The sequence below is a fragment of the Pieris napi genome, chromosome 11, assembly GCF_905475465.1.
Source record: "Pieris napi chromosome 11, ilPieNapi1.2, whole genome shotgun sequence".
Classification (NCBI taxonomy): domain Eukaryota; kingdom Metazoa; phylum Arthropoda; class Insecta; order Lepidoptera; family Pieridae; genus Pieris; species Pieris napi.
Window position 1 is genome coordinate 5,385,361 of NC_062244.1, and position 26,961 is coordinate 5,412,321.

At 32.4% G+C, this 26,961-nt stretch overlaps 1 protein-coding gene across 4 annotated transcripts in view; it reads left to right on the forward strand.

Annotated features, from left to right (window-relative positions):
- Positions 1–25,236, forward strand: part of LOC125053705 (ecdysone 20-monooxygenase) — a 39,621-nt gene extending 14,385 nt beyond the window's left edge. Inside the window, exons 2-9 of one of the 4 annotated variants that reach the window (XM_047655202.1) lie at positions 6,791–7,004; positions 7,492–7,690; positions 11,224–11,414; positions 20,460–20,655; positions 21,990–22,152; positions 22,394–22,627; positions 23,911–24,108; positions 24,551–25,236. In XM_047655202.1, coding sequence (XP_047511158.1) covers positions 6,791–7,004; positions 7,492–7,690; positions 11,224–11,414; positions 20,460–20,655; positions 21,990–22,152; positions 22,394–22,627; positions 23,911–24,108; positions 24,551–24,655 — 1,500 coding nt within the window. In that variant the 3' untranslated portion in view covers positions 24,656–25,236. Of the gene's footprint in view, positions 1–6,790; positions 7,005–7,477; positions 7,691–11,223; positions 11,415–20,459; positions 20,656–21,989; positions 22,153–22,393; positions 22,628–23,910; positions 24,109–24,550 lie in introns of those variants that run through there. The other 3 variants (XM_047655204.1, XM_047655205.1, XM_047655203.1) reach the window with 3 other exon arrangements.
- The last annotated feature ends 1,725 nt before the right edge of the window (positions 25,237–26,961 follow it).

The following is a 26,961-nucleotide window of genomic DNA, read 5'->3' on the forward strand; positions in this document are numbered from 1 at the left end:
CTTTGAAAAAAGTTATATATATCAACGCGTCTTAGCATTAAACTAAAGTTTCGGGTTGTTTTAGCGAGTTTTGCTTTGAAAAAAGTTATATGTATCAACGCGTCTTAGCATTAAACTAAAGTTTCGGGTTGTTTTAGCGGGTTTTGCTTTGAAACAAGTTATATGTATCAACGCGTCTTAGCATTAAACTAAAGTTTCGGGTTGTTTTAGCAGGTTTTGCTTTGAAACAAGTTATATGTATCAACGCGTCTTAGCATTAAACTAAAGTTTCGGGTTGTTTTAGCGGGTTTTGCTTTGAAAAAAGTTATACGTATCAACGCGTCTTATAAACTAAAGTTTCGGGTTGTTTACGGAAAATAATTATTATATTTTACTTTTACTTACTTTTTTAATGTTACTCGAACCGTCAAAACGTGTTCACGATTAATATTTTAAAACATGATATTAAAATATATTTGATATACTCTAATTACAGAAGGTAAACTTCATAAAATAAACACTTCAATTTATATATTTTTCGCAATTCGAAACATGTAAATAATAATGTGTACTGTAGGTGTTTAACAAACAACACACCCAATTAATGCATCGTAATCTTTTTACTGTGTATTTACGATAGAAGGAATGCGCAATTAAAGTTTTCTTTCAGAAACTGTACGAATTATAAGGTCATTTACGATGTTTTCCTTCACAGAGACTGCTAAATGCGTACATAGTCGAATCTACGACCTTTCTGACGATGTGTGTCTGAAAATTATTAATTAATGTGCAATGAAGTGTTAATAATTACATAAAAAGAGCGTGAGCGCGTTCAGCCACGCTCCTTTCACGGTAAGCTTGGTAAATAATCAAGAAGTTTCTTACGGTTACATAAAGAGCGTTTTTATTTTGATAATAAAGCATAATTACAATGATATGCGCAACTAAACGGTGTTCATTTACCTACATTCAGCTCAATTTCAATTATATCTGCAGTTTCTGTTCAAATATTCATTCATACCAATGGAGTTATTACCATTCAATAAATTTATTTGTTAATTATTTTACCACTTGAAGCTGCATGTTGAGTTTATTCAACGCAAATTGGACAAGTTTGCGACATCAGTTAGAAAGACTCATTAGAGTTCATACCTAATGGAATTGACGATACTTCAGAGAATGTCAACTATAAAATTTAAGAAAATCGGTTTTAAGTCCTTCGACTTTGACATTTTTAAGCTTAACCGGTGATGTGATTTCGGTGACTTATGAAATGATAACATATGCTAAGTCTCAGATTTATCGTACAACGTTACCACAGTTGGCAAGTCTGTTTCATTTTTAATTGAATTCTTTGCCAATGTCTGGCAAGAATCATGTGTTATCTGAAATGAATAAACTAAATTAATAGTCTGTATTAGGTTTGTAATTACTAATTAATACTGCATTTTCCACATTTATATATTTATTTTATTGGTATTTTTCTGATAGGTTTCTGTGATACAAGCCGATATTTCTGGACATGACAGTTTTTACTACCGGTAAACAGCAATGACAAGAATTAACCTATAAACATTGTATAAAAACATAAAACTTTCTAAAATAATTTTCGGCACGGCGCTCTGGAATGCAGTTCAAAATAATAAATAGCAGGAAGGACCTGTTTGGTTTCGGATTACAAACTTAGTTTTTATCTAAATAAAATAAACAGACATCATAAAATTTTACGAGTTTCTTGACCTAGACTTCATCAAACTTCCAAAAGATAAAATTTATTACAGATAATCTTGGACTTTTACCATATAAATTCAATTTGTATTTAAAATTCCATTTTAACCTTGATTCCTTTTAAATATTGTGAAAAAGTTACTTATGGATAGTTATTTTTATAGTTATCCTTTACTTTATGTGTAGTACTCTCGTAAATCAAAGATGTTTTTCTTGTTTCATAAAACCTATGGGAGCCAATTTTAAGTTAAACAGAATAAAGAATAGGAAGTAAACACCTTCACATACAATAAAATATAAGGAATATAAAAACATTTACATTATAATAACATCAGCTGTAACTTTAAATATAACCTTAACTAAATAACGCTAATGTACATCTATATACGTATAGCTCAAACGCCCTAAGGTGGGGTTCAATTTGACCTTGAGCTGAGATACTTGTTTTACGATTGCGATCTGACCTTCACAACCCCAGTTTTTGGGGATAGGGGAGACTGAAGGGAAGGCTAAAGTCCCGATTTGCTAAGTACCTATTCTCTATAATATAATGAGTTTGAAATGATAACTGGAGATCTTTAATATTTTTTTAAATTATGCAGTGGACAAAAATGATTTTGGTTTGTTGATTGTGCTATACAGTTTTTTTATTTATATTTTGAGTGACGGCAAGATAAGTATAGCGTTTTTATTTAGGCAATATATAGGCGAATAAATAATATTTAAACACAATGTTACATGATAACATTTAACTTGGAAATTTTAGCCTGATTATACTGGACCTTATATATTGATGATAGCAAATTTTTAAAGAAACTAATATTAACAGTTGAACAATAGCTTATTTTATATATATGTTACATTTTGTCCCCATATGACATTGTGTTTGAAAAAATGTTGATTTTCGATATCTAGTAATCTCGAGTCACTTCTCTTTGATAAGTGCTCGATGCTTAACTGTGTGTGCTTTTGATAAATATTCTGTTTGCTTAGAGACTTTTGAATTTAATATTTAGTCTGATTAAAATTTCCGTTGCAGAGTGATATAAAATAGCCTATTTGTTTGGCATAATTTGAGCATTGTAATAAATGTATTAACATTTATGTCAATTGTCAATAGTTGTCTATGATAGGAATAATTCTTATCGTTGTCTTAAGATTCATTATACGTTTATATAAACTATTTAATGATGTCAAAATTTCTATATAATATCCCGATAAAACAATTGACAGTCACGCGGCGTACTGTTGATAATTATATTTTCCTGAGCTCCGGGTTATCGTTATTTAATTGTATTTATTTTTAACACGCGGAATCTTGAACGCGATTTTCAAGGGCAAGGACTAAAATATCTATATGCGTACATGCGTGTCTTATCTGTCGATAATATTTATTGATAAATTTATAAATTAGTTTTTCTTTTTAATATTTGAAATTCTTTTGAATTGTGTTAGTATATTTTGTAGTTAGGACATTATTCACGTATGTTGTAGTAGTAATCATCAGAACATCATACTAATGTATACCATTTACCTATGTCGTTTATTATTAAATTTCCTTTAGGAGTGAAATAGCATAGTACCCTATATACAATTCCTTCCTAGGTACACATACATCAACTTATACTTCCCGATAGTAACATTATAAAAGAACAAAGTTATACGTATACTAAATACATAGCTGAAGTCGTATTAATAAGTAGTATATAATTACTATAATAAACAAGCGGTAGAATTTAAAAACAAGATAGTCTGTAAAAAGCAATAAAAGAAATTCCGCAAGAGATTGTTAAGATTCAGGGTCAGTTTAAAGAAATCGATTTTATAAATTATATCCAAATCGAATTGCAGACGACTAAAAAAACAAGCGAGTTATGGCTAGACTCTTGTAGATTGAATAGAAGCGCATAATATGAACTTTTCAACGGTGGTCTGATATTGCATTCAGCGATTGCGATAAAAAGTTGTGAATCAAGCTTCTTGAGTGTACTTTAGCTTTTATAACTTGAGGGAAAGAAAGACTTGTTCAATTGTTGTATTTATACGGCGTTGAAATCGTTTTATTGTTAGTCAAAGCAACTAGGACTTTGTATTTCATATGTTCAATACAATAATGCGTTTAGGATGCTCTTGGGACTGCCTCGTTTCTGCAGTGCTTCGGAGATGATCGCCCAAGCCCGTACAAATGATGTCTGGGCTATCATTTGAATTAAAACAAGATCTCTGTTGAGCCGGGTACGAGGCTGTCGGAACAGCATCTTGAAGACTGTGGCAGATAACCTGTCTTCGCCTATCATGAAGCATTTTGTGCGTACACTTGTCGGTTCAGATCGACTAGTGTAGGTATGCATAGAATGTTTCATGGGTTTTTATGTTTTTATGTTTAGCTTTTTAATAATAATATACTAGCACTAGTCCGTAAGTTTATACTAACATAATGATGGTTATCTGAACAAATAAATAAATAATAATAATAGATGCAATTCAGTAAATTAGAAACATAGGTTTGCTACTGGTTACTTCCATATGTTTAACAGATAACATATACAATACAAATGTGTTCCTTGTTTCTAGTTAGTTTTAAACATAGGTTAATCCGCGTTTACCTAGCATACTTTGAAATGTAAATACGAAGATTATGAAAATAACCAAATTATTTTCTTAAACGGAAATCTAAATGCCCTCAAGAGATGATCTCATTTTAAAACATTTTTTATTTGTTGTTTTACATATTTAAGCGTTATCTAGATTTTAGAAATGAAACAAAACCGGTTTTCTCAAATAAGCTACATGTCGTGAGAATAAAAACGGAAAAAAATTATACCTTTTAGAGGATAAAACAAACAATTTCATTGATCAATAAAAATTACCGGTTTTTTGAATCTGTAGGAAATTTCGTTCCCGTTAATATCGATTGAATGTTGTACTGAAAATCAATTGTTGGTCCCGTAAGGCAATAAAGCTCCAGCCGATAGCTTGTTATGTATTTAGTGTTGCCATTTTAACAGTAAAAAAACGTAATGGCGATAAAAAATACTCTTATAAAACAAAAACATGCGATTTTTTCATATTTATTTTATCCACTTTTCTCCTGTTGCTTTGTAATATGTGTAGATTTAAATAATATAATGTGCTGTAGCGTAGCGTTTAAGTTTTCAGGAAAATTTGACAAAAAATGTTTTTAATATTTTCCATAAAATTAATTCGATTTTAGATTCAAAAATCATTAATATGATTATGAACAAAAAAACCCTCCGTTATTGATGCATTAGTTCTGCTCTACGTTTCTAGAGTTCTCTCATCACGAATCTAAAGAAATAATTATTAGATGGAATAAAATAATAATCACATTGTATCCAAAAATATTCCATGTTATCATATATCCAATCGAGGTTCCCATTGGATTTCTTCACGTTTCGGAATGCGGGTCTTAGATGCATGCTACTGAGAGTAGGAACTGCAAGCGTCATATTACGTAACTCAGTTACGAAAGTCAAGATCGCTGCGTCAACTTAGCGTCAGGTCGTCGACACTATTCGGCTTTGCGACCGTGAGCAATAAATTCTTGAACTTGTTCGGTGCATGGTTCATTCATAAAACAAATGCACCAACAGTTACCATGTTTTGTTTTTAAAAAAAACATCGATACATGCGAAAAGGTACATCGAATAAGCTTTTATACTACTAAAGATCCGTAATATGCTGTATATGTCACCGTAAAATTGTAAATACCGTTAGATTGTAATCTATCTCGCGAGATTATAAACTGTCGAAAGATTGTGAACCTCAACGAACTGCTTACAATTTAACGTATTATTATTCAGTAGTTATATGAAATTGTTGGAAAGTAAAATTAATCTGTAATTGACCAAAGAAGTTTGAATGATAACTAAGTTAGTGTAGTACAATCTACCGAATAATAAAACGTTAAATTGTAAGCAGTAAGCTGAGGTTCACAATCTTTCGACAGTTTATAATCTCGCGAGATAGATTACAATCTAACGGTGTTTACAATTTTACGTCAACATATATATCCAGAACTTTATCCGTCTCTGAGTTGGTATGGGTATGGGTTAAACATTGTTTAGGATTGGAAGGAAACACAAGGATCACTTATTAAACAGAAAAGAAATCTTTCCCTATATTAAAGAAGAGAACTGGCAGTAAATGTAAAATTAGAAGCATTTAATATATATTTCATTTGTGTCGTTCAAAGTGTACATTGTGTTACCTATATGAATATATATAATAGATAGTAAACTCCAGTGGGGCCCACACATAGAGACTCTTTCGAATAGGCTGAGCTCTGCAGCATATGCAGTAAAGAATATCCGACAATTTACTGATAAAGACACGGCTACTTTTACAGCGTTATGTCGTACGGTATTCTACTGTGGGGTGCTGCTGCAGAGGTTCAATCCATATTTGTGCTGCAGAAGCGGGCTGTTCGGGGTATTTGCTGTGTTTCGCGTATTATATATAATAATATATGTATATATAATACGCGAAAAAGAACTAATTTGAATGTACGACCAACCAGGCTCCAGAAGATAAACCACTCCTTATATGGAAATTGTAATTCGTTTTTACAACAAACTCCAAAGCGAAATTAGACAATAATCACTATACTTAAATGTTCCTAATATTTGGGATTGATTTGCTCCATTTCAAACAATTTGTATGACTCAATACTTGGCGATTAAAAAGAGTGGCGGAAAGTTTCTTGCCAGTTCTTGTAACCCGCTCTACGCCCTTGACTTTCGAACTGGTAGTAAATGTAAATTTACAATTAATTTAACTTTTTTTGACGTTCACAAGTGTACTTGTTTACCTAAATTAATAAAGATATTTTGAGTTTGAGTTTGAATAAATAACTTTGGCTTGATTTGATTTAAGTGTCCTCATTAAGGGGTGCACTCGGCCATAAACACTCATAAATTCTTGCTACACTAAAAACACTATAAAAAATCGAATAAGTTTTGTAGCACAAACTCTTTCTTCTTTGCGAAGTCAAGTTATTTTTTTTTACTCTGTTGTTTATAGAAATTTTGTGTCCTTTTTTCTTAATAGCAATTTTGTACAGGGCTCTCCACGACCGCTGGTGGATTGGTCAGGGGTGCCAACCATCATCCTGGTGGTCTTGGCACTCGTGATGGCAGCTACAGCAATGATGGTACGTCCAGGGGATGCCAAGAGGCCCATTCGGCTTCCAGGGCCACCAGCTCTACCGATTATTGGGACCAGGTGGCTGTTCTGGAGTCGGTATAAGTTAAACAAACTCCACGAGGCATACGAAGGTGAATAAAGATGGAATTTTAATAAAGTTTTTGACTAATTTAGTAGTATAGTGGACTGGTTTGGATTATTATTAAAAACGTTTCTATGTGATACGGATAGATACTAGTACAACTTGTTTTTTATAGTCAAAATAAGCTGTAATCTAACATAATTTATCTACTAAATACTAATGCATAACGCATAAGAATTAATAAGATAATTTAGCAGTAATTCGATTCACGATTCATCTACTTACACTTCAAACTACACTCAGAATTCATGCTGCGTCTTGAGTGTAAAACCATAAACAACTTTCGCATTATCTAGGCTTGATCTAGATAGTTCGATTGCCAAAAATGTAGCTAAAAGAACATAATAGAAAGTAATGTAACGTACATTACATACTTGCGTTATGTATCCCATGCCCCAAGTAGAGGTAACGGGATCACTTTAGGATTTAATAAGGGTCACAACGCACCCTAGCCGCATTCAGAGATTTGCACACAGATATGTTCAGGCGATACGGGCTGGTGTTCGTGGAGATCACGCCAGGGGGCGCCCCTATAGTGTCAATAGCGGAACGGGGTGCCTTGGAGGCAGTATTGAGGACACCGTCTAAGAGACCTTATCGACCTCCCACGGAAATTGTCCAGGTGTACCGCCGCAGCCGTCCCGACAGATACGCGTCAACCGGACTTGTCAATGAGTGAGTATACATGCTTCCGATCACATATTACTGAAGGCTGATAGTTGTTTAAATAACATGCGGCTCATGTTATTCAATGTTCACGCCGAATGCCTTTAGATGGCCTTCGCTGTTATCCGGTATAGTTATTTTTATTTTAACAAAATAAGTTTACCATTACGGGTCAACCCAATGCGGCAACTATTTATATTATATATGTTAACGTAAAATTGTAAACACCGTTAGATTGTAATCTATCTCGCGAGATTGTAAACTGTCGAAGGATTGTGAACCTCAACGAATTGCTTACAATTTAGCGTATTATTATTCGGTAGTTATATGAAATTGTTGGGAAGTAAAATTAATCTGTAATTGACCAAAGAAGTTTGAATGATAACTAAGTTAGTGTAGTACAATCTACCGAATAATAATACGTTAAATTGTCAGCAGTTCGTTGAGGTTCACAATCTTTCGACAGTTTACAATCTCGCGAGATAGATTACAATCTAACGATGTTTACAATTTTACGTTAACATATACAAGAAAATAACACAACATTTACCAGTAAAATATTTACAAAATGCCTAATTATTTCTAACTGTAAAACAGAAGCCCATTAGGGCCATTTTACAATACAGTCAGTAAGTCAAAAATACAAACTCCGCAATAGCTTTGTAACAGTTAAGTGAGAGTTTCACATACCAACTTGATAAGGTTATATCATATTGAAAAAGCCAACGAAATTACCCCAAACGAAGATAATAGCAACAACTACGTAATACTATATAATATTTGACGACTCATTGGTCTAGTGGTTAGTACCCCTGACTGCGAATCCATGGGTCCTGGGTTCGATCCCCGGCTGAGACGAACATCGATGTGATGAGCATTTGGTGTTGTGCTTAGGTCTTGGGTGTTTAAATATGTATTTATATGTCTATCTATAATATGTATGTATATCCGTTGCCTAGTACCCATAATACAAGCTTCACCAGCTAAGCATGGGACTAGGTCAATTGGTGTGAATTGTCTTTTAAAAAAAAAAAACTATATTAAGGCAATTCTTTAAAGTTATTTAACTCTGTATTTTAACACTTTTATAAGAATTTAATAAAAGGAACTTTCCATCTAATGTTTCTTAAAAGCTATTCATTAACACTATATCACCTTTCCACCACCTCAGAAACATATTCGTAACTATTTACCGTATAAGTGTAAAGTGTAGAAAAACCTGGATGCTGTCCGTCGCTTTACTTTGTAAATGTAATTGTATTATTACATTCGTAAATATATTTATATAAAGAGTCATGTTGTGAATGTCCAAAATTTTATTGGGAATCAAGTCTTCGCCCTCCAGCCTTGCGTTTTGTAACTCGCTTTTCGAACTCACACAGCGGTTTTCGAGTGACCGACACATTTGAGAGTGACCGCCGATGCGAAAATCGCTGTGTGAGTTCGAAAAGTGAGTTACAGAATCGCAGAGCTGCCCTGCGATTCTGTTACTCACTTCACGAACTCACACAGCGGTTTTTGCATCGGCGGTCGCTCTCAAATCAGTCGTAGGCAGTCATTTTATGATTTGGCATTCTGATAAACAATAAACTACAAACTCCCACCTTTTCAGAATGCCAAATCATAAAATGACTGCTTCACGACTGATTTGAGAGCGACCGCCGATGCGAAAACCGCTGTGTGAGTTCGTGAAGTGAGTTACAGAATCGCAGGGCTGGTTATGAAATAATTGACAGTCACCTATTTTCCTATAAGTCTTACATGTTACAAATAATCTGACTTTATTTGCTAAAACTAAACATTAAAACATATTTTATAAATTCACAAACGGCTTACTAAATTTAAAAATATATATTTCAAAGAAGACAGTGAATTGCGTTTAATTTTTGCGTAACAAGGGAAGGAAAAATTCATGCATTCCGGTCACGTACTAATGATGGTTCTGACCACTTTTTTTGACAGACCAAACACTTCCTGTCGTTGCACGTTATGGCTTTATTCGTACTTTGAAGGTCATATGTTTATTTGTATAAATAAGAATCCGCATTGGAGCTTTTAAAAATATTAAAGTAAAAGATTTAAATATGAGCTTAAGTGTCTGTTTCACAATGTACGGATAGGTTCTACATAAGTTCCAAATAAGCTATTTATTACTTATTGGTAGAATAAACACTATTGTTGCGTTTCACGACTGTCAGATAGCGCTATTCGTCACATAAAGTCAATCATAAGTTATGAGTCCGATGAATGTCAAATAGCACAATTTATCTCCCAAATAATTTATGTGTTGCATAGCTGTTTGGTACTTTATCCATACATTGTGAAACAGATTCTAAATCTCTTTGATTTGACCTCATACTTCGAAAGACAGCTTCGCTTTTATATCAGTTTAAAGAGTTTTAATTCAATGTTTATAAAGGAGTTCCCAATTTGTTCTTTAAATGCCAATGTAAATATTCTATTTTTTATTAATTTTAACATTTAATAAATGGTATTCTTAATTCGGTTTTTGAATGACTGCGCCAATTTCTAAATTCTTATATATGTCAAGTACCTACTGCACTTATTTATTATATTTCTACAAATATATCAGTGAAATTTAATTAGATTTAGAGGTGATCACACACGTTAAAATGTATGTTATTGTTACTTACATAAGCACGTTAAAAATAACGATAATTTTACTAAAATTTGTTAAAATTGTAGCCCATGTTATAGTTATGAATTCACGTCGAGGTATTGTAATGCTTATGGCGATTAATGTGCTTTACAAAAACGATATTATACACGCAGGAAAACGAAAGAAAAATCTTGATTCATTTGTTCCGAGTACACACTAACAGCAACTTACACTTACTTACAACATTTGTACAAGAATATCAAAAGATTCATCAATATTTTGGTTTAACGGGCGAATCTCAGTTACTACTTTCGAATCGAAGATTATGAAACCGCGGAGATGTTAGTTTTTTTATATCAATATTTGTTTGTTTGGTTTAACGGGCGAATCTCAGTACTTTCGAATCGAAGATTATGCTACGAATGAAACCGCGGAGATGTTAGTTTTTTTATGTTTCCACGTGTATAGTTACGAAGTTCGATAATAGTATGTAAATATTTATTGCTAACAATTTAAATACTTGTCTTGAATAATTTATTTTTTATACTCGCAATTATCGACGATTGATTTAGGATTGATTTGACAGGATGTTACAACAATCTAATACGATCAATTTGTATCTGTACTAATTAAACTAACATTCTGATTTGGAATTTAAATACGATTTGAGACATTTCAAGCATAGCTGTTTCGCTGATCAAGTGTTCCTCGCTGCTTGGGTACATTTTTTAAAGTAGACTACGAATTAAAGTAGACTTTTGTGTGACAAACTAAGCATTAGAGACATACGCTTACCGTACGCAAAAAGCTTTGAATTTTATCATAACATGTCTTACTTGCACCGGTGTGTGAATAAAGTAGGTACACGGCCCTACAATTCTCTAGCCAAGGGTCCCTAATGCAATAAGTAACTAATTCACAGGCAAGGGGACAAATGGCATCACTTACGGCGACATCTGACATCGGATCTGACCAGTCCACAAACCATGCAAAACTTCATTCCACAGTTGAACAATATTTGTGATGACTTCCTAATTCTCTTGAAGAACTGCAGGCGACCTGATGGTACCGTCCTTGGCTTCGATCATCTTACGAATAGAATGGGCTTGGAATGTGAGTAATATAACTATTAGAATTTATTCGTATGTGTGATTTTTACCCTAATTCGATGTTTAACGTTCTAAAAGATTTCGGACATTGGAGTTCGAAATTCAAACAGGTCGAACGAAGTAAACGAATAGAACAGATCAGATTAGATCAGATCTTGTTAATTGGTAAATTAGATATATGTATAACGTGATATAATATGTAATGCAGTATTAGTCTCATCCCTGAGGTTCGAAGGTTCGATCCCCGGCTGTGCACCAATTGGCCTTCTGTCTAAGTGCATTTAACAATCGAGAGTGAACTAGCATATGTTAGACCCAAAAAGTCGATTGCGTGTATCAGGCATACAAGGCTGATCACCTACTTGCTTATAAGAACAATCAAATGAGCACGAGACATACAGAAATCTGAGGCCTAGACCTAAAATATTAATAGCTTATTCTTACAGTCGATATTAAGAAAATTTTTAATAAAAAGAGATTACCGGAAGCAGCATGTTTCTATTCAAATACTGCCTGGATGTAGCTACCCGGGACTTGAACTCGAGACCTCATAATCTGCAGTCGAACCGCCACTAGACCAATGGCTTAGCTTGGTTAACTATCGTAAAGATATATTTTATTTTATCTATATCGTATTGCTAAGTAGATGACGACATGAGTATCAGCTAGTAATATGAATATTTGAAGAAGACAATTTTTGTTTTTGCTTAGTTAAAATATGCAAGAGTGTTTTGAATAAGTAATAAAGTTAATTGCGATGAAATCAGAGAATATATTTTTTCCTGTAGAATCTGAATAGTGTTTATCTATGGATTATTACGAGCAATCTAGTAATTTAGGTCAACCGTACTGGCTTATTACTTACAACTTAATTGACAAGTAGAAACAGGAAGAAATTAATTTATGATTAGACTTGAAGGTATGCTTGATTCATGATCTATCTACTAATTTAAATTATTTTGTGACTGGATAGTATAAATGTAGTACATTTTTGAATAGTAATTCCTTCCTTTAAAAATATTGTTGATCTAAAACAAATTGGCCAAATATTTTCTTTCTTTACGGTACCAATAAGGTATGAGAAATTTTTTAAAACGTGATATCATTAAAGTTCTAGTAAAATACCTATATTGCACGCGCTTATAACAAAGTATTAATAGTGTTAATCAGGTTTTATCAATCACAATAATAACGAATGATGTCATCGAGCATTTTCGCGGGAAAAATATTTTTTTACAATTATTTGGAGTTTCAAACGTCACATTAAAACGAAACTGGATCGAAATACACCATCTGAATTTATGATATTTTATTGTTTATTTCAGCAGTAATGTGATAGTTATAATCTGCTTACGTAATTTGTTAGCCATTTACGGATGTTTTCTTAACATGGAACAAATATTAATATATATAAAACATTAATAATATGCATGCAATGCACTTTTATTTGGTTTAGTATTAGAATTTTAATTAGGCTTTGTGTTAATCTAAAAAAAATGCTTTTAATACATTATTTACTATAAATAATACTAATGGGTTACTTTTTTCAAATAAATATTACCGTAAAAAAGAAATATTTAGTAGCCTTTACTAGAAACGCAAACTTCTACAGACGAGGGAATTAAACTTTGACAGCACCTACTAGATGGCGCTAAGTACTCGCTAAAACGCGATATCACTTTGACGTAGAATTTATACATATAACATTCGAATCAATGGTCTTTCTTTCCAAAACGATTGTTTTTCTTCCTATTTTTGGAAGCCAAGTTTTTGCGAATAGCATTGACTTGGCTTAAAATTTGTATGACTATTAAAAGTGAAATATAAAATAAAATATATTTATTAATTAAATTTAAATAACTTAAAAATTCTAAAATACGAGTTACGAGTTACGACCCACTTTTTAGACTTTATGGCCGATTTACATTATCTTAGTGTTTACTGTTTAGGAGAGTGCTTTAGTACAACTTGAAAGACAAGTTCTTTAGCGTAGCGTTTACATGTTTCAACTAAAGTACTATCCTAAACACTAAGATAATGTAAATCGGCCTTTAGAGTAAAGACTAAAGAGTTAAAGACGTGTGGTATAGTATGAAACTATGATGATGTCTGATTAATGATTGGCATTGGCTGAAGATGGCTCGTAGCCCTACAATTTACATTGTACAATGTACGTTCTAAAAAGGTTGAAGAATACGTAGTATGTTAAGAGTAATATATTATTTATTCCTAGTCCTACTCCCTAATTCATTAACGTTTTACTTTCCTCATGTCTAGTATACTTTTAATAATAACAACTACATACATGCAAAAAAACATTATTTAATAATTTAGGTTTATATCACGTAGCTTATGAAATAAGGGGTACGTGGCTCTATCAATAGACAAAATATATTCCGGCGCGCTGTAAACATTTGTGGAGACTTATTCTACGTCAGCGATTAAGACTCTGTCTAAGAAATGGATTGGCCAAGAAATATGGATTCTCTATTATAATCAATAGAAGAAAGTGTCTGAAGCAAATAACCCCTGATAAATATTGTATATCATGGCCACGACGCTCATCAATTGATTTGACGTTTGAACTTCCGCGGCAAATCTCAAATGCAACTCTGCTATTTTGTACTTATCTATGTGTCATTAAATTATTGTTCAATTTATCTATGAGCCCTACTAAGTAGGAGATTACAGTATGATTGAGTGTTGCGTTGAGTAGGTTAAATTATGTAATATTTGATATAGTTACTAAATATTGCTAATTCAGGATCCTTAAGCTTCTCAAATGTTCCATAGTCAACCGTCATTTTAGCGTTTCGTTATTCAGGTCGAGTTTGACACTTTGAAATGGCGACGATATGTTAGGATGTAACTAGACATAATTTTAATATTTTAAACGGTCGATTTTATTATAATGTGTGATTTTAGAACTGTCACTTTATAATTCTTTATATTCTACGAAAACATATCTATATATATAAAAATGAAACCCGTTTTCCGTTGTCACGACATAACATGAAAACGGCTTGACCGATTTGTCTGATTTTTTTTTTATAATATTCCTTGAAGTACGAGGATGGTTCTTACGGAGAGAAAACTTAAAAAAAATTGAGTGAAAAAGTCTAAAAACCACACTTTTCTATATTCCCATACAAAATATTCGTAATAATACTTAAAAGTCAATTTGAACTTTAATACCATATCATAAAGTTCAAATGTTAGTGAAGGGGTTCCGGGATGGTAAATTTTTATTTTTTGACATAATGTATTTGTTGTCTTATCAACTTTCTTTTTTTTATCTTACTTACTAGACCGGTGTCCCGAATAGCAGAATAAGTATTTTAAAAAAATAAAGAATCGACTGTTAGGCGATGTTCGCCAGGCCAGCTATTTATAAATAAAATTGGATGCGGTATTGTTATTTAATGCTAACTTGAACTATCATTACCGTCACTTTAGTAAAATCTTTTTGTGAAAAGTGAAATGTATAACTTTCAATTCGTTCTTAACCTTAACACCGGACCGTCTGAGACTATGTCCGTCATTCATAAAAACCTAAGTCAGGCATTTAATTTAATTTACTCGTCGTCCCTTTCTGACAAAGTGTGTTTACATTGTGATGAAGAGAGAGATCTGTGCTATAAATAAAACTATATTAGACAGATTTGGGTGTTTTGTAGGGGTTTGACGTTTAAAAAATTACACGTCGGTAAAAACCTGGGACGGGTGAAAGATAAACTATCACGTAAACGGATGTACGCTTCATGATAAGGTCAAGTAAACATTAACAAAACATCCCTAATTTTTTCGTTGAACGATAAACTATTTATCTTAATAGTCTAACTAAATAAGTTTACTGCTCCCGAGATAACGCTTTATGGTTTTCTTTTATATGTATGGCATATCGTTGAAATTTAAAGTTTTACGTAATGACTGCATTATCTATGGTATATTTCGGCATCATAAATTCTTATTAGGTACTAGAAAATATGATAAAAAGTCACGTAATAGTAAAATAAATCTGTTGGGAATATGCTGCGGTTGCCTTTATTAAAATTAATATATTAAAGTACTGTCAAGAAAATAGTGCATAAAACGTAGGGGAAGTTGTCTTCCGGTAATAATGCGATCAATATACGGCTAATAGAGGTCTGGAAGCCAAGACAGCCTTGGCAAGCTTTTCTTTTGCGTCGTTAAATTGCACTTAAGCCGCTATTATTGTCTACGGATCATAGTAAAATAACTATAAATGTGTATGACAAGGAACCTTCGTCGAATAGGAATTCTGAAGTAACGAAATGTAAAAAATTATCTAAAATTTTCCTAAAGAGAATTGATATGACAATTAATCTTCCTAAATTCCTTCAAGTCATAATCAGTTTTCAATGTAGCTTCATATTTTGTAGATAACTATTATGAGTTAGTAGTATTATAATATTAAAAAATAACATCGTACTAAGATTCAGAGTCAAGAATTAGCGTTAAGTCTCGACTCTGAATCCTATCCTTAGCTCCATAGGTTATGTGCAAAACCAAGTCTTTTGATACAAATGTTTTATTTTATAAAGAAACAGTATGTTTAAAGTTGCTACATTAGGAGTGCTATATTAACATTTCATTAGGAAGATTTTATTTACGGGCAACGAAACCCTATTATATCCATGACTAACATTATTGTAATATCAAGGCTAGATTGAAAGATACTGGCGTAATAGATTATATATTTTTGAAACTTTTTGTTCTAGTATGATGATGACTAATGAAAAACCTTCAAAAAGTTCAATGGTACAATTATGATAGAGAATTTTTTGCGGAAAATTCGTGACAACTGACAATGGGTGCGTGAAATATTACGTCGCACTTGCTTTTCAAGCTATAGCTTTAGTACATAGTATATTTTCGACGATGAACATATATTGTTCTCGAACGACTTATGTCAAGGTATTACTAAAGCATTTAACATGAAGTATACAAAATGATTCAAAAAAAAGCAAATGTATAACAAATAGGAAAGCGTTACTTTATTGAAGTGAAAAAAAGGGTTGGAAAAAAATTTAGTGCAACATTTTTTCGTTACGCGTCACATTTTTCCGTTACGCGCCAACTTTTGAAGTGAAACTTCTTTATCGACGTATGGGAGAAATTTTGTAGCAGGTTACGCGCCATGTTGCTTTTTGAAGTCAAACTTCTTTATCGGCGTTGGAAAAAAATTTACACACATTTGTCACATTTTTCGGATACGCGCCATCTTTTTCTTGTCCCTACCACGGTTGATCCGAAGAGATTCGAAGCCATTAGTAACAAAAATATATAATAACGATAACAATGATAGTAATACTAATAATTCTATTACAATTAATGAAATTCTGTAATAATCTTAGTACTACATAGTAGTACAGTAATAAGTTAAAATGAAATAATTGTATTTGTATTCATGTCTATGATAATAAAAGCCTTTTGTTAAACTTTATCTAATTTAACTTTATTTAACCAATTTCTGTTAAGTTGAATATAGTAGATCATTTTTCGAAAAATAAGGTCATAAAGAAGTTTCACTTCTTACGTGTGTACACCTAGTACACGCACACATTTTTTTGTTATTTCAAAGGTCTTATTAATTTAATTTATATATTTTAATATAAGATGCACAAAAAATTCAATTATAGCACAGACTATATTAAAATTTTAATTAGCCGAACAAAACCCATCGGGCGTTGACATAAATAAATTATGTCCACAGACCACCCATTAAAATTGACAACATAATATGCACCGAGATGCCAATAAATTATAACAAATAAAATAAATTTAAAATGCATATGTTTTCGGTAATTCCAACTCGTTTGCATCAGCACTTGTCTTTATTTACGTCATTTGTTAGATAGAATGCCATATTGAATGAAATATTAGTTTAATGATAGTGAATGTAGGTCAGGATTGTGGAGAATAATTGATTGAGTGCCCGCATGTGTAATATTTTGTGCAAGATAAGGTTTACTGGTTTCCTTGATTTCTATTGACAAAGAATTATTGTTATCTTAAGTTTCTATGACAGTTTTTCCTGTACGTGTTATTGTATGTATTAGCTTATTTTGTATCTGTACTTATAAATATAGATAATTTATACATTTCACGATAAAGTCTTGGTTTAATGCATTTTCGGGCTGCATTGAATAAATCGAAAGCTTTTCAAACAAACATAGATTTATCATATCTTTACTCTGGGTTTTAAACAATTTTAAATTATGATCGCTATGGCGGCGAACGTTAAATAATATTACGTTTTGGCAATAATATAAGAGATGTTTCATGCTTGACAGTTTATACTTTTTCGTCATTATTAAGGCCCTATTCCAGCACGAATTGCTGTGTCAGTGTCTCGGGGTGGACTGCGGGGTGCAGTGGAGAGCTGGAGCACTCAATCGCGCCGATATAACAATTAATTATGTAAAACATTAAATTAATATCATTTTATAAAAAAACAATTAAATGGATTTCAATATACATTTTCGTTATAAAATGAATTCAAAGTGTCAATAATTGGCTATGTTTGGATTTTAGATTTATTCCATCTTTCAAAATGAATACGCTCTACTTCAAGAAACGATGACGAAAAATGGAAAGAATCAATGTATTTTTTGGAGATTCGCGACTAGATCGGTCCTTAATTGCGAATCCATTGCGATTGAGTCAAAATTGTATCTAGTAGCTTAAAAAGGAAAATTAAGACGTGAAATATTTGAGAGCAGACAATATTTTAATCGTTTCTTATATGAATTTGCAAAAAAGCTCCAAACTTTTTGTAACGTCCTCGTATAAATTAGACGGCAAGTCTTATTTTAATGAGACATAATAACTGCAACTGATTTATGGGTTTCAAGTAAATATTTTATCTGTAATCTTGAGATTTTAATGGATTTTGTTTTCGCACTTAAAGTGGTCGAACTACTGGATATATACAAAAAAACAATTTTTACACGGCAAAAAGTTATTTCTAATCTGTATTTCTGTTCTGTTTATATGCTATTAAAGTCATTGTATTATATATAAGTAACAAATAGGAAACAAAATCCAAAGCTTAATATATTTTTTAGAGATAATCAAAATTATGTGAAAACATGAATAAGATGGAATCGTATCTTAAATAGGAACACGTTGAATGATAAAAAGCCAATATAGTATTTTGATAACCTCCGTGAACTACCGCCATTCAATAATTTCAACAAGGCTAACTCATTAGTTTTTTCTACAAATAAGAATTTTGTATAGAAAATCCGTGGCTTCTTAGTAACAGATTGAACAGAAATATATGGACTATATATTTCTAATCATACTTTTACACGCAAATTATTGGAGTTCCTACTTCCTACACGGGAGTTTGGTAATCGTTTGCAATGATAAATATATATAATATGTACATTTATCAGATATACTCTGATGACTTAAAATGCTAGAATGTTTTACATTAATACAAAGAAAATTCCTTAATAGACAGAATGTGACAGATTAAATGTTGTGTGATCATAAAACGAACTTGGGTATTTCGAACAAATGAACGCGATGTTTGCGAAACATCTGAGACAAGTTTATAGCCCTTGTAGGTCTTATAGAAATAGGTAAGTAGGTTAAGTTCGAGAATAGTCGATCCTGATAAGACGCAAGGTTCGACTCTATCGAATTAGGGCACTCGATTAGGTCTAGCCTCTAAATTATATCATTAGTGAAATCATATACATTGTTTATGTATATATATGTTATTAATTACACGGCTTTATACATTAAATGTTTGTTGTATATGTTATTAATTACACGACTTTATACATTGTATAAGAGAATTTGTATAAAATACATAGTTTAGATAATGTAGTGAATATTATTATAAAAGCTATTGAAAATGAAATAAACCTATAGCGGACTTTTAGTGTAAATTAAAATTATTTTAGACATTTCGCCTGTTTATCGTACTGCAAGGATTGACCATACAAAAAAAAAGCCAATCAAATCATGTGAGCTGTTAGACTTACCTTTAAATTACATGTCATAAATTCGATTTCAATTAAGATATTGTATTGGGTTTATAAATTACAGTTATAGTAAACCCATGAGGAAGCAACTTGAAACTAGTTCTAGGTAACAGTTAGTTAGACCTTCTGTCCTAGATATTCAGGAAGCAAGGCCTGGGATGTAGTCTTCACCGCTAATATAATTCATAGAATTTTAGTTTATATTTTAACAAATATCAAAGAATACATTTCAATCTACATAGGTAAGTATTTTTAGACTGCAACGGAGTACAAATTAACATTAAACATCGTGGATTAAATACATAAGCTTAGATCGGTATTTGATAAAGAATCAGTTTCAATCAATAAACATATTTGATTAAAAAAACTAGAATAATCTAAAATAAAAATGTGTGCGTGTACTAGGTGTACACACGTAAGATGTGAAACTTCTTTATGACCTTATTTTTCGAAAAATTATCTACTATATGCAACTTTACAGAAATTGGTTAAATAAAGTTAAATTAGATAGAGTTTAACAAAAGGCTTTTATTATCATAGACATGAATACAAATACAATTATTTCATTTTAACTTATTACTGTACTACTATGTAGTACTAAGATTATTACAGAATTTCACTAATTGTAATAGAATTATTAGTATTACTATCATTGTTATCGTTATTATATATTTTTGTTACTATTATTGTATATTATTGTAATGGCTTCGAATCTCTTCGGATCAACCGTGGAAGGGACAAGAAAAAGATGGCGCGTTACCGAAAAATGTGACAAATGTGTGTAATTTTTTTTCCAACGCCGATAAAGAAGTTTGACTTCAAAAAGCAACATGGCGCGTAACCTGCTATAAAATTTCTCCCATACGTCGATAAAGAAGTTTCACTTCAAAAGATGGCGCGTAACGGAAAAATGTGACGCGTAACGAAAAATTTTTACACTAATTTTTTTTCCAACCCCGATAAAGAAGTTTCACTTCAAAAATTTGAAGTATAACGGATTTTTTTTTAATGTAATCAATTTGTCACAGCCGTTTGTGGATTAATGCTGGGTGCAAGATTGGGTTTTCTGGAGCGGTGTATGTCTGGCCGTGCTGCTACTTTGGCGACTGCTGTTAAAGCCCATTTTAGGGCTCAAAGGGATTCGTACTATGGCGCCCCATTATGGAAGTTCGCACCCACTACGTTATACAAGTCATTTGTGAAAAGTGAGGATACTATTCATACGTGAGTACAAATTGTTTTAGATTACTTAAGATATTATTAGGCTTATTAAGAATTAAAATAGAAGTACGTACATAACTGTATGTGTAACTGCATTAATTATTTAATCATTCATAACAGAATAGACCAGTGCAGATAGCCTTTAAAATAAATAAAAAGTGAAAAAAAAATACAGTAGGATGAAACCCATTAGAAAAGCAGGGGAATATGATTAAAATGAAAGGAAAAATAAATTACGGTCGATCTAAGGTCGGGAAGGGTTAGGGGGGTTAGTTTTAAGGGTAAAAAACGGTTTATCTCGATTTCCGGCAAAACTACAAGACCTATCGAAGAAAGTTAAATGGCAAAGTTGTAGGTAATAAAAAGATCTAAAACTTTTGTATTCACACACATTTTTCACATAACCTCAAAATTTATGTGAAAAATTCAAAAAACCAAGTTTTTGGTTTTTAATTTTTATCATTTACAAAAATATTTTTTTTTTAACGAAATTTGGTGAAAACTTACCTTTCTATGTCCTAAATACGCTGTAATTTATTTGATTACAAATATTTATTTGTTCACCTTATTTTGAATTAATATCGAAAAAACACCACCAAAACAAGTTTTGCCGGAAATCGAGATAAACCGTTTTTTACCCTTAAAACTCCCCCCCTACCCCTTCCCGACCTCAGATCGACCGTAATTTATTTTTCCTTTCATTTTGATCATATTCCCCTGCTTTTCTAATGGGTTTCATCCTACTGTAATTTTTTTAAGTTTCAAAAATTATCGGCACTGGTCTAGAACATTTAGTAGGTTTCGATGTTTTGTCGTGGTCATTGAAGCACAGATCAAACACATATCAGCATCTATTTTATCAACATTTTTGTCACAAGTCATTGTATGGCCGCCATGTTACACTCCGCGGGTATTACTTAGTTATAGTCTTATCTAGTTTATATTTAATGTATTATAAAAACTTTATCGTAGCAAGTTATTAATAAGACGCTAAATTAAATGCGTAAACTATAACGCAATTAACGTCCTGATTTTCAAATACATTTTTAACTTCTTAAGGTAAGTATAAGAATACCTACTTAAACCTAAAAAGCAACGCATGTTTAGGGAGCGTTCAAGTATTACGTAACTTATTTTTCCTTTTGTAAAACGTTACTTACATTTGGGTATACTTGGGTACTGAAAAACGTTACGAGTTACATGGGGGGGAGGGGGGGGGTCATTAATCTCCAAAAATTGCGTTACGTAATACTTGAACGCTCCCTTAGACAAAAAATTGGCTTTTAGTATGATGCGAAATGATAAGCTATACTTCGTGCTTTCCTTGGTTATGATAGGATAGTATCAGATCTAATGGAGGAAGCGAAATCACGGTCCCGCGGCGCGGCGCAAGACGACGGCATGCAAGAGATCTTCCTCAAGATATTGGCTAACCCTGAACTAGACATGAGGGACAAAAAAGCCGCAGTCATCGATTTTATCACGGCTGGCATTGAGACAGTGAGTGCAATTGTTACTAGTTTCGTCTAGTCTATGGAGGTCGCGTTTTTACGTAAAAAGGAACAAAGCCTTGTCGTGATCTGAGCTAGGCCAAAATATTGAGGTCAATTTGATTTTTTTTTGCTATATTGTAATAATTGTAATTGATGTTTACTTCCTTTTTATTAATTGAATCTTTTATTATTAAAAATAAAAAGGCAAAAAGTAAATTGAACTTTAAGATTTTAAATCTTGTTTTCAGTTGGCAAACAGTTTAGTATTCCTCCTATATTTATTAAGTGGAAGACCAGACTGGCAACAAAAAATTAGATCCGAGTTGCCATCTTGCGGAGACCTCCGTATCGAACAATTGTCATCAGCGCCATCTATCAAAGCAGCAACAAACGAAGCATTTCGCGTCCTGCCCACTGTACCATTTTTGGCTCGCCTTCTAGAACAACCAATGAATATTGCTGGCCACAATTTTCCCGCTGGTGTAAGTAGCTAACTAAAAAGGGTGCGTGTACTTATGTACGCGCGTAAGTAGTAATTAAATACTATTAAATAATCAAACACTGGAAAAGGAGTCATTATAGTCAATAAAGTTCAGTTTACATTTGAAAATTTTTAATAAATAAATATTTATTATTATTCTCTTACATTAAGGGTCTGTTTCACAATGTACGGAAAAGTTCTACATAAGTTCCAAATTAGCTATTTTATACTTTTGGTAGGATAACACTATTGTTGCATTTCACGACTGTCAGATAGCGCTATTCGTCACATAAAGCCCATCATAAGTTATGAGTCCGATGAATGTCAAATAGCACAGTTTATCTTCCAAATAATTTATGTATTCTATAGTTATTTGGTACTGTATCCATACATTGTGAAACAGACCCTAAGTGTGACATAAATTATCTTATTATTCGAATGTTGTTTTAAAATTATGGCCAATGCCGTATCATCTTCGTGGGCAACTTCATTCTGTTAATTTTGTGTCACGGTGCGTGCGCATCGTAAAATTTCACTCTCATCAATTTTTCATAACGCGCCTAAAGAAGTATAACTTCAAAAATACAGTGTCAACTCCATGTGTCCCGATTTATCGGCAGCGTCGAACTTGGTCGACGTCGGCTTTGGTTGGTTTAGCTTGTCTTCCATAAAATGATGCACTCTACATAGCATTACACCCACCCTCAACAATTAAATACGAAAAAGTACTTTTTATTTTGTCGAAATTAGTTAAAACTGCGGAGCTGTGAACATTGTTTTGTCGCTTTATTGTCCTAGCGAGAAATAAACTCGACTGTCGCTACGCGTCATAGGTACGTAACCGAAATTTCCATGAAATCAGTTCCTTTTTTATCAAATTGCGCACGCTTGCTTGCATTATCACGAAGATGCCTCAGTATCGCAAGATATGAATTAAATAAGTAAAGAAATACAACCTAACTACTGGTACAGTACAAAAATAACAGACAACGCAATAGCGTTTGAATTCTTTTTATGTAATTACTAACACTAGTCTGAAATAAATTTTCTTTTTCTAATACAGATTTTTCTTTCCATTTTACCGCAACTAATTGTAACGTCAAAATAGGCGCAGTCCCTTGAGTGTAGTTATATTATATAGTTTAGTACCAGAAACCACCATTTATAGTAGATAGATACATCGCATCGTACTAAAGTTTTTTATTAAACTAAGCTTCTTAACATCGTTCGTTTTTATTGCGTCAGTATTTATACTTATTTACATTATACTATCTTCACTTCCAGACTTTTGTCTTGGCGCACACGGTGACAGCCTGCAAACGTGAAGAGAACTTCTGGCGTGCCAGTGAGTATCTGCCAGAACGTTGGATAGACGTTCGAGAACCCCATGCTGCATCACTTGTCGCGCCGTTTGGTCGTGGCAAGCGCATGTGTCCGGGAAAGCGATTTGTTGAAATGGAGCTGCATCTTTTGGTTGCCAAGGTACGATTGTTTTCATACAGGCTATTGTTAAAAACGACTAAGTATTTATAAAAGTAGATATCTGATATTGAGTCTTTTTAGTAGAAATATGTTGGACGTGGTAAAAATAATCGCGATATGTTGAAGTAAAGGTATGTTAGGGTTGCCTGGAAGAGATCGCTTACTAGCGATAAGGTCGCCCTTTGAACATTATTTTAAGCTTATTGTGAATGAAAACACTTTTTTACCGGATTGAAGTTATGTATTGTTATAAATTTACAATTATTTTACATAATTTAAATGTGTAAAAGTTATGTTAATAAAAGACAATACTTATTGTTAATATTATTATTTAATTCTTGGGCAAAAAGTGTAAATAAATAAAGAAATGTTGAATGTGAAAGTTTTCGTAATATGGGAGACGCGTCTTATTTGTAATAATTTGTACATTTGTATTTCACAGATAATACAGCAATGGCGTGTGGAATTCGACGGCGAACTTGATGTCCAATTCGATTTTCTTTTATCACCAAAGTCCCCCGTATCCTTACGATTAGTCGAATGGTAGAACATTCCACCACAACTTTACGCTTAAGCTTGAACTGATAGCTTTAAGGATTCCGAATACTAACATGTTAATTAAGGAGTTCCTTTGTTATTTGTGTTGTTGAAAAGGACAGAAAATTTTGCATAACGTTTGAGTAAGGCTGATAGATTTATAAGTATTTTTAATAGCTCATTATCTCCAAACTTAGGTAACTTGGACCAAACGCGATATAATCGAATAAGTTTTGAAACACTTGAAACGCTGACAAACTTTGAAACTATATTAGTTACATAATTAATAGGCTGAAACAGAAACTATATAATTAAGAAAAACTGCTAATAGCTATTGAAGAAATGTTAGCGATATACTCGCATAGTTAGTAAGCATGTTCGCATTAGAACCCTATTAAAATATAACATTACAACATTTAAACATGGGGGCTTAGTCAAGATAACAGTATTTAGAAAGTCGAAAACTAAATTTGTATGAAAATTACAGTTTAATCGTTACTTGACTCTTTGTTTGGCGACAGAGAATCAAGTTCACGATAAGATTTTTGTTCAGGTCACTCGGTGTCGCGTCTCGCTTGCTTGCAAAGTATTAGCTACCTAATTAACACCATAAAATTGCCTAAGTTTGGTAAAGAGCATTTTTGTATTTCTATAATGATAGGTTGTGTAACCGTTATGAAATTTGTATTTTCTGGTCTGTATATTGAGACATGTTACATAGTTCTAACATTCCGATATTAATACCGAACCTGTTTTAAGAATCCTAACAATTGTGAAATTCTGCTTTACCCTATAAATAGATTGAGTAACAGACAATTTGTATATGAGCCAAATATGTATAAGGGCCTAGTAGAAACTGGCGTGCCATCAAAGGTTGCCATGACTAAACTCGAAATAATAGCTAAGCATTATGATTAAAGTAATATTACAGGGTATTGGCACAGTCTGCTCAAATTGTATACTTTTTTATGACTATTCATAATTATTAAATAGTTTAAGAACACATAGGAGTGCTAAACTACATAGCCGCTCTGACTAGCTAACATATAACTAACTATTGAAAGATGGTTCCAACAAAATTTTCGTAATTCGGAAATGTTTTTTAAAATGAGACGCTTAAGGTGATATTCAGAAATCACTTATACCGAGTTCAAACTCAAACTCAAAATATCTTTATTCAAGTGGGTAACCAAGTACACTTTTGAATCGTCAAGTTAAATTAATCGTAAATTTACATTTCCTACCAGTTCGCAAGTCAAGGGCGTAGAGCGGGTAAGAAGAACTGGCAATAAACTTTCCGCCACTCTTTTTAATCGCCAAATATTGTCATACAAATTGTTTGAACTGGAGCAATTCAATCCCAAGGATTAGGATCATTTAAGTAGTCCTCAAATTTATAAAAAGCTTTGTTGATTAATTTTCGTTAAACGCAAGATTCACATCAAATATTTTAAAATTACCTTAAACTCAAATGAAATGGATTGTCAAGTGTTTCGCCTTTGATGGTATAGAAGGCTGATCATCTGCCTTGAAAATGGTAAATGAATGAACCTCTGATACAGTTCAGTCATCCTTAAAGAGTTACGAGACTAGAGACACACGTCCGCATAGATAAACGCATTTCACAGTGGCTATGAAGTATAGCAATACCTGGCTTTGAGACAATAACCATTCAGCGTTTATATGAAAAATAATTTGTAGAGAAAGTCCCGTGGTAAGAGTATTTGTACTATTATTTTGGCGATGTCAGCGAAAGCTTTTTGTCTCAAGGCTCTTCCCTGCACTTAGTATAAGTTCATAACTACACAACGTAGTAAGATATGGCTGTGTTAATATCAAAAATCATATTTATATAGTTAACCATGAATACCTCCGTAGTGAAAACTATATCAACTGCAAAGTTAATGCATTTATTGTAGGAGTTCTATGATTTTAGAACAAACTAAAATTCTAGGGTAGTTATAGTACTCTTGTGGTCTCGAACCGCATTAATATGTTTACTCTACCTACTCAGATTACATTTATGCAGTGTTTCAAATATTAAATTAATGTTAATTTTAATTATTTTTTCTATGAATTTTCAATTTCTTTCTGATCATGTTTTCATTGTTAAATTTGCCATTTTAGACTAAATTGTTTCTTCAGATATGTTGTAATATTCGGCCATAAATACACGACACATTCTTGGTCTAGTGCTATCTAACAAATAACTTCCAAGTTTCCCTCCCCAAAAGTGAAAGAAAGAGTCACATCTACCCAGTTACAATTGTGATAAAATTCACATTTAGTGCTTTGTGTATATTTTTGAATTTTTTT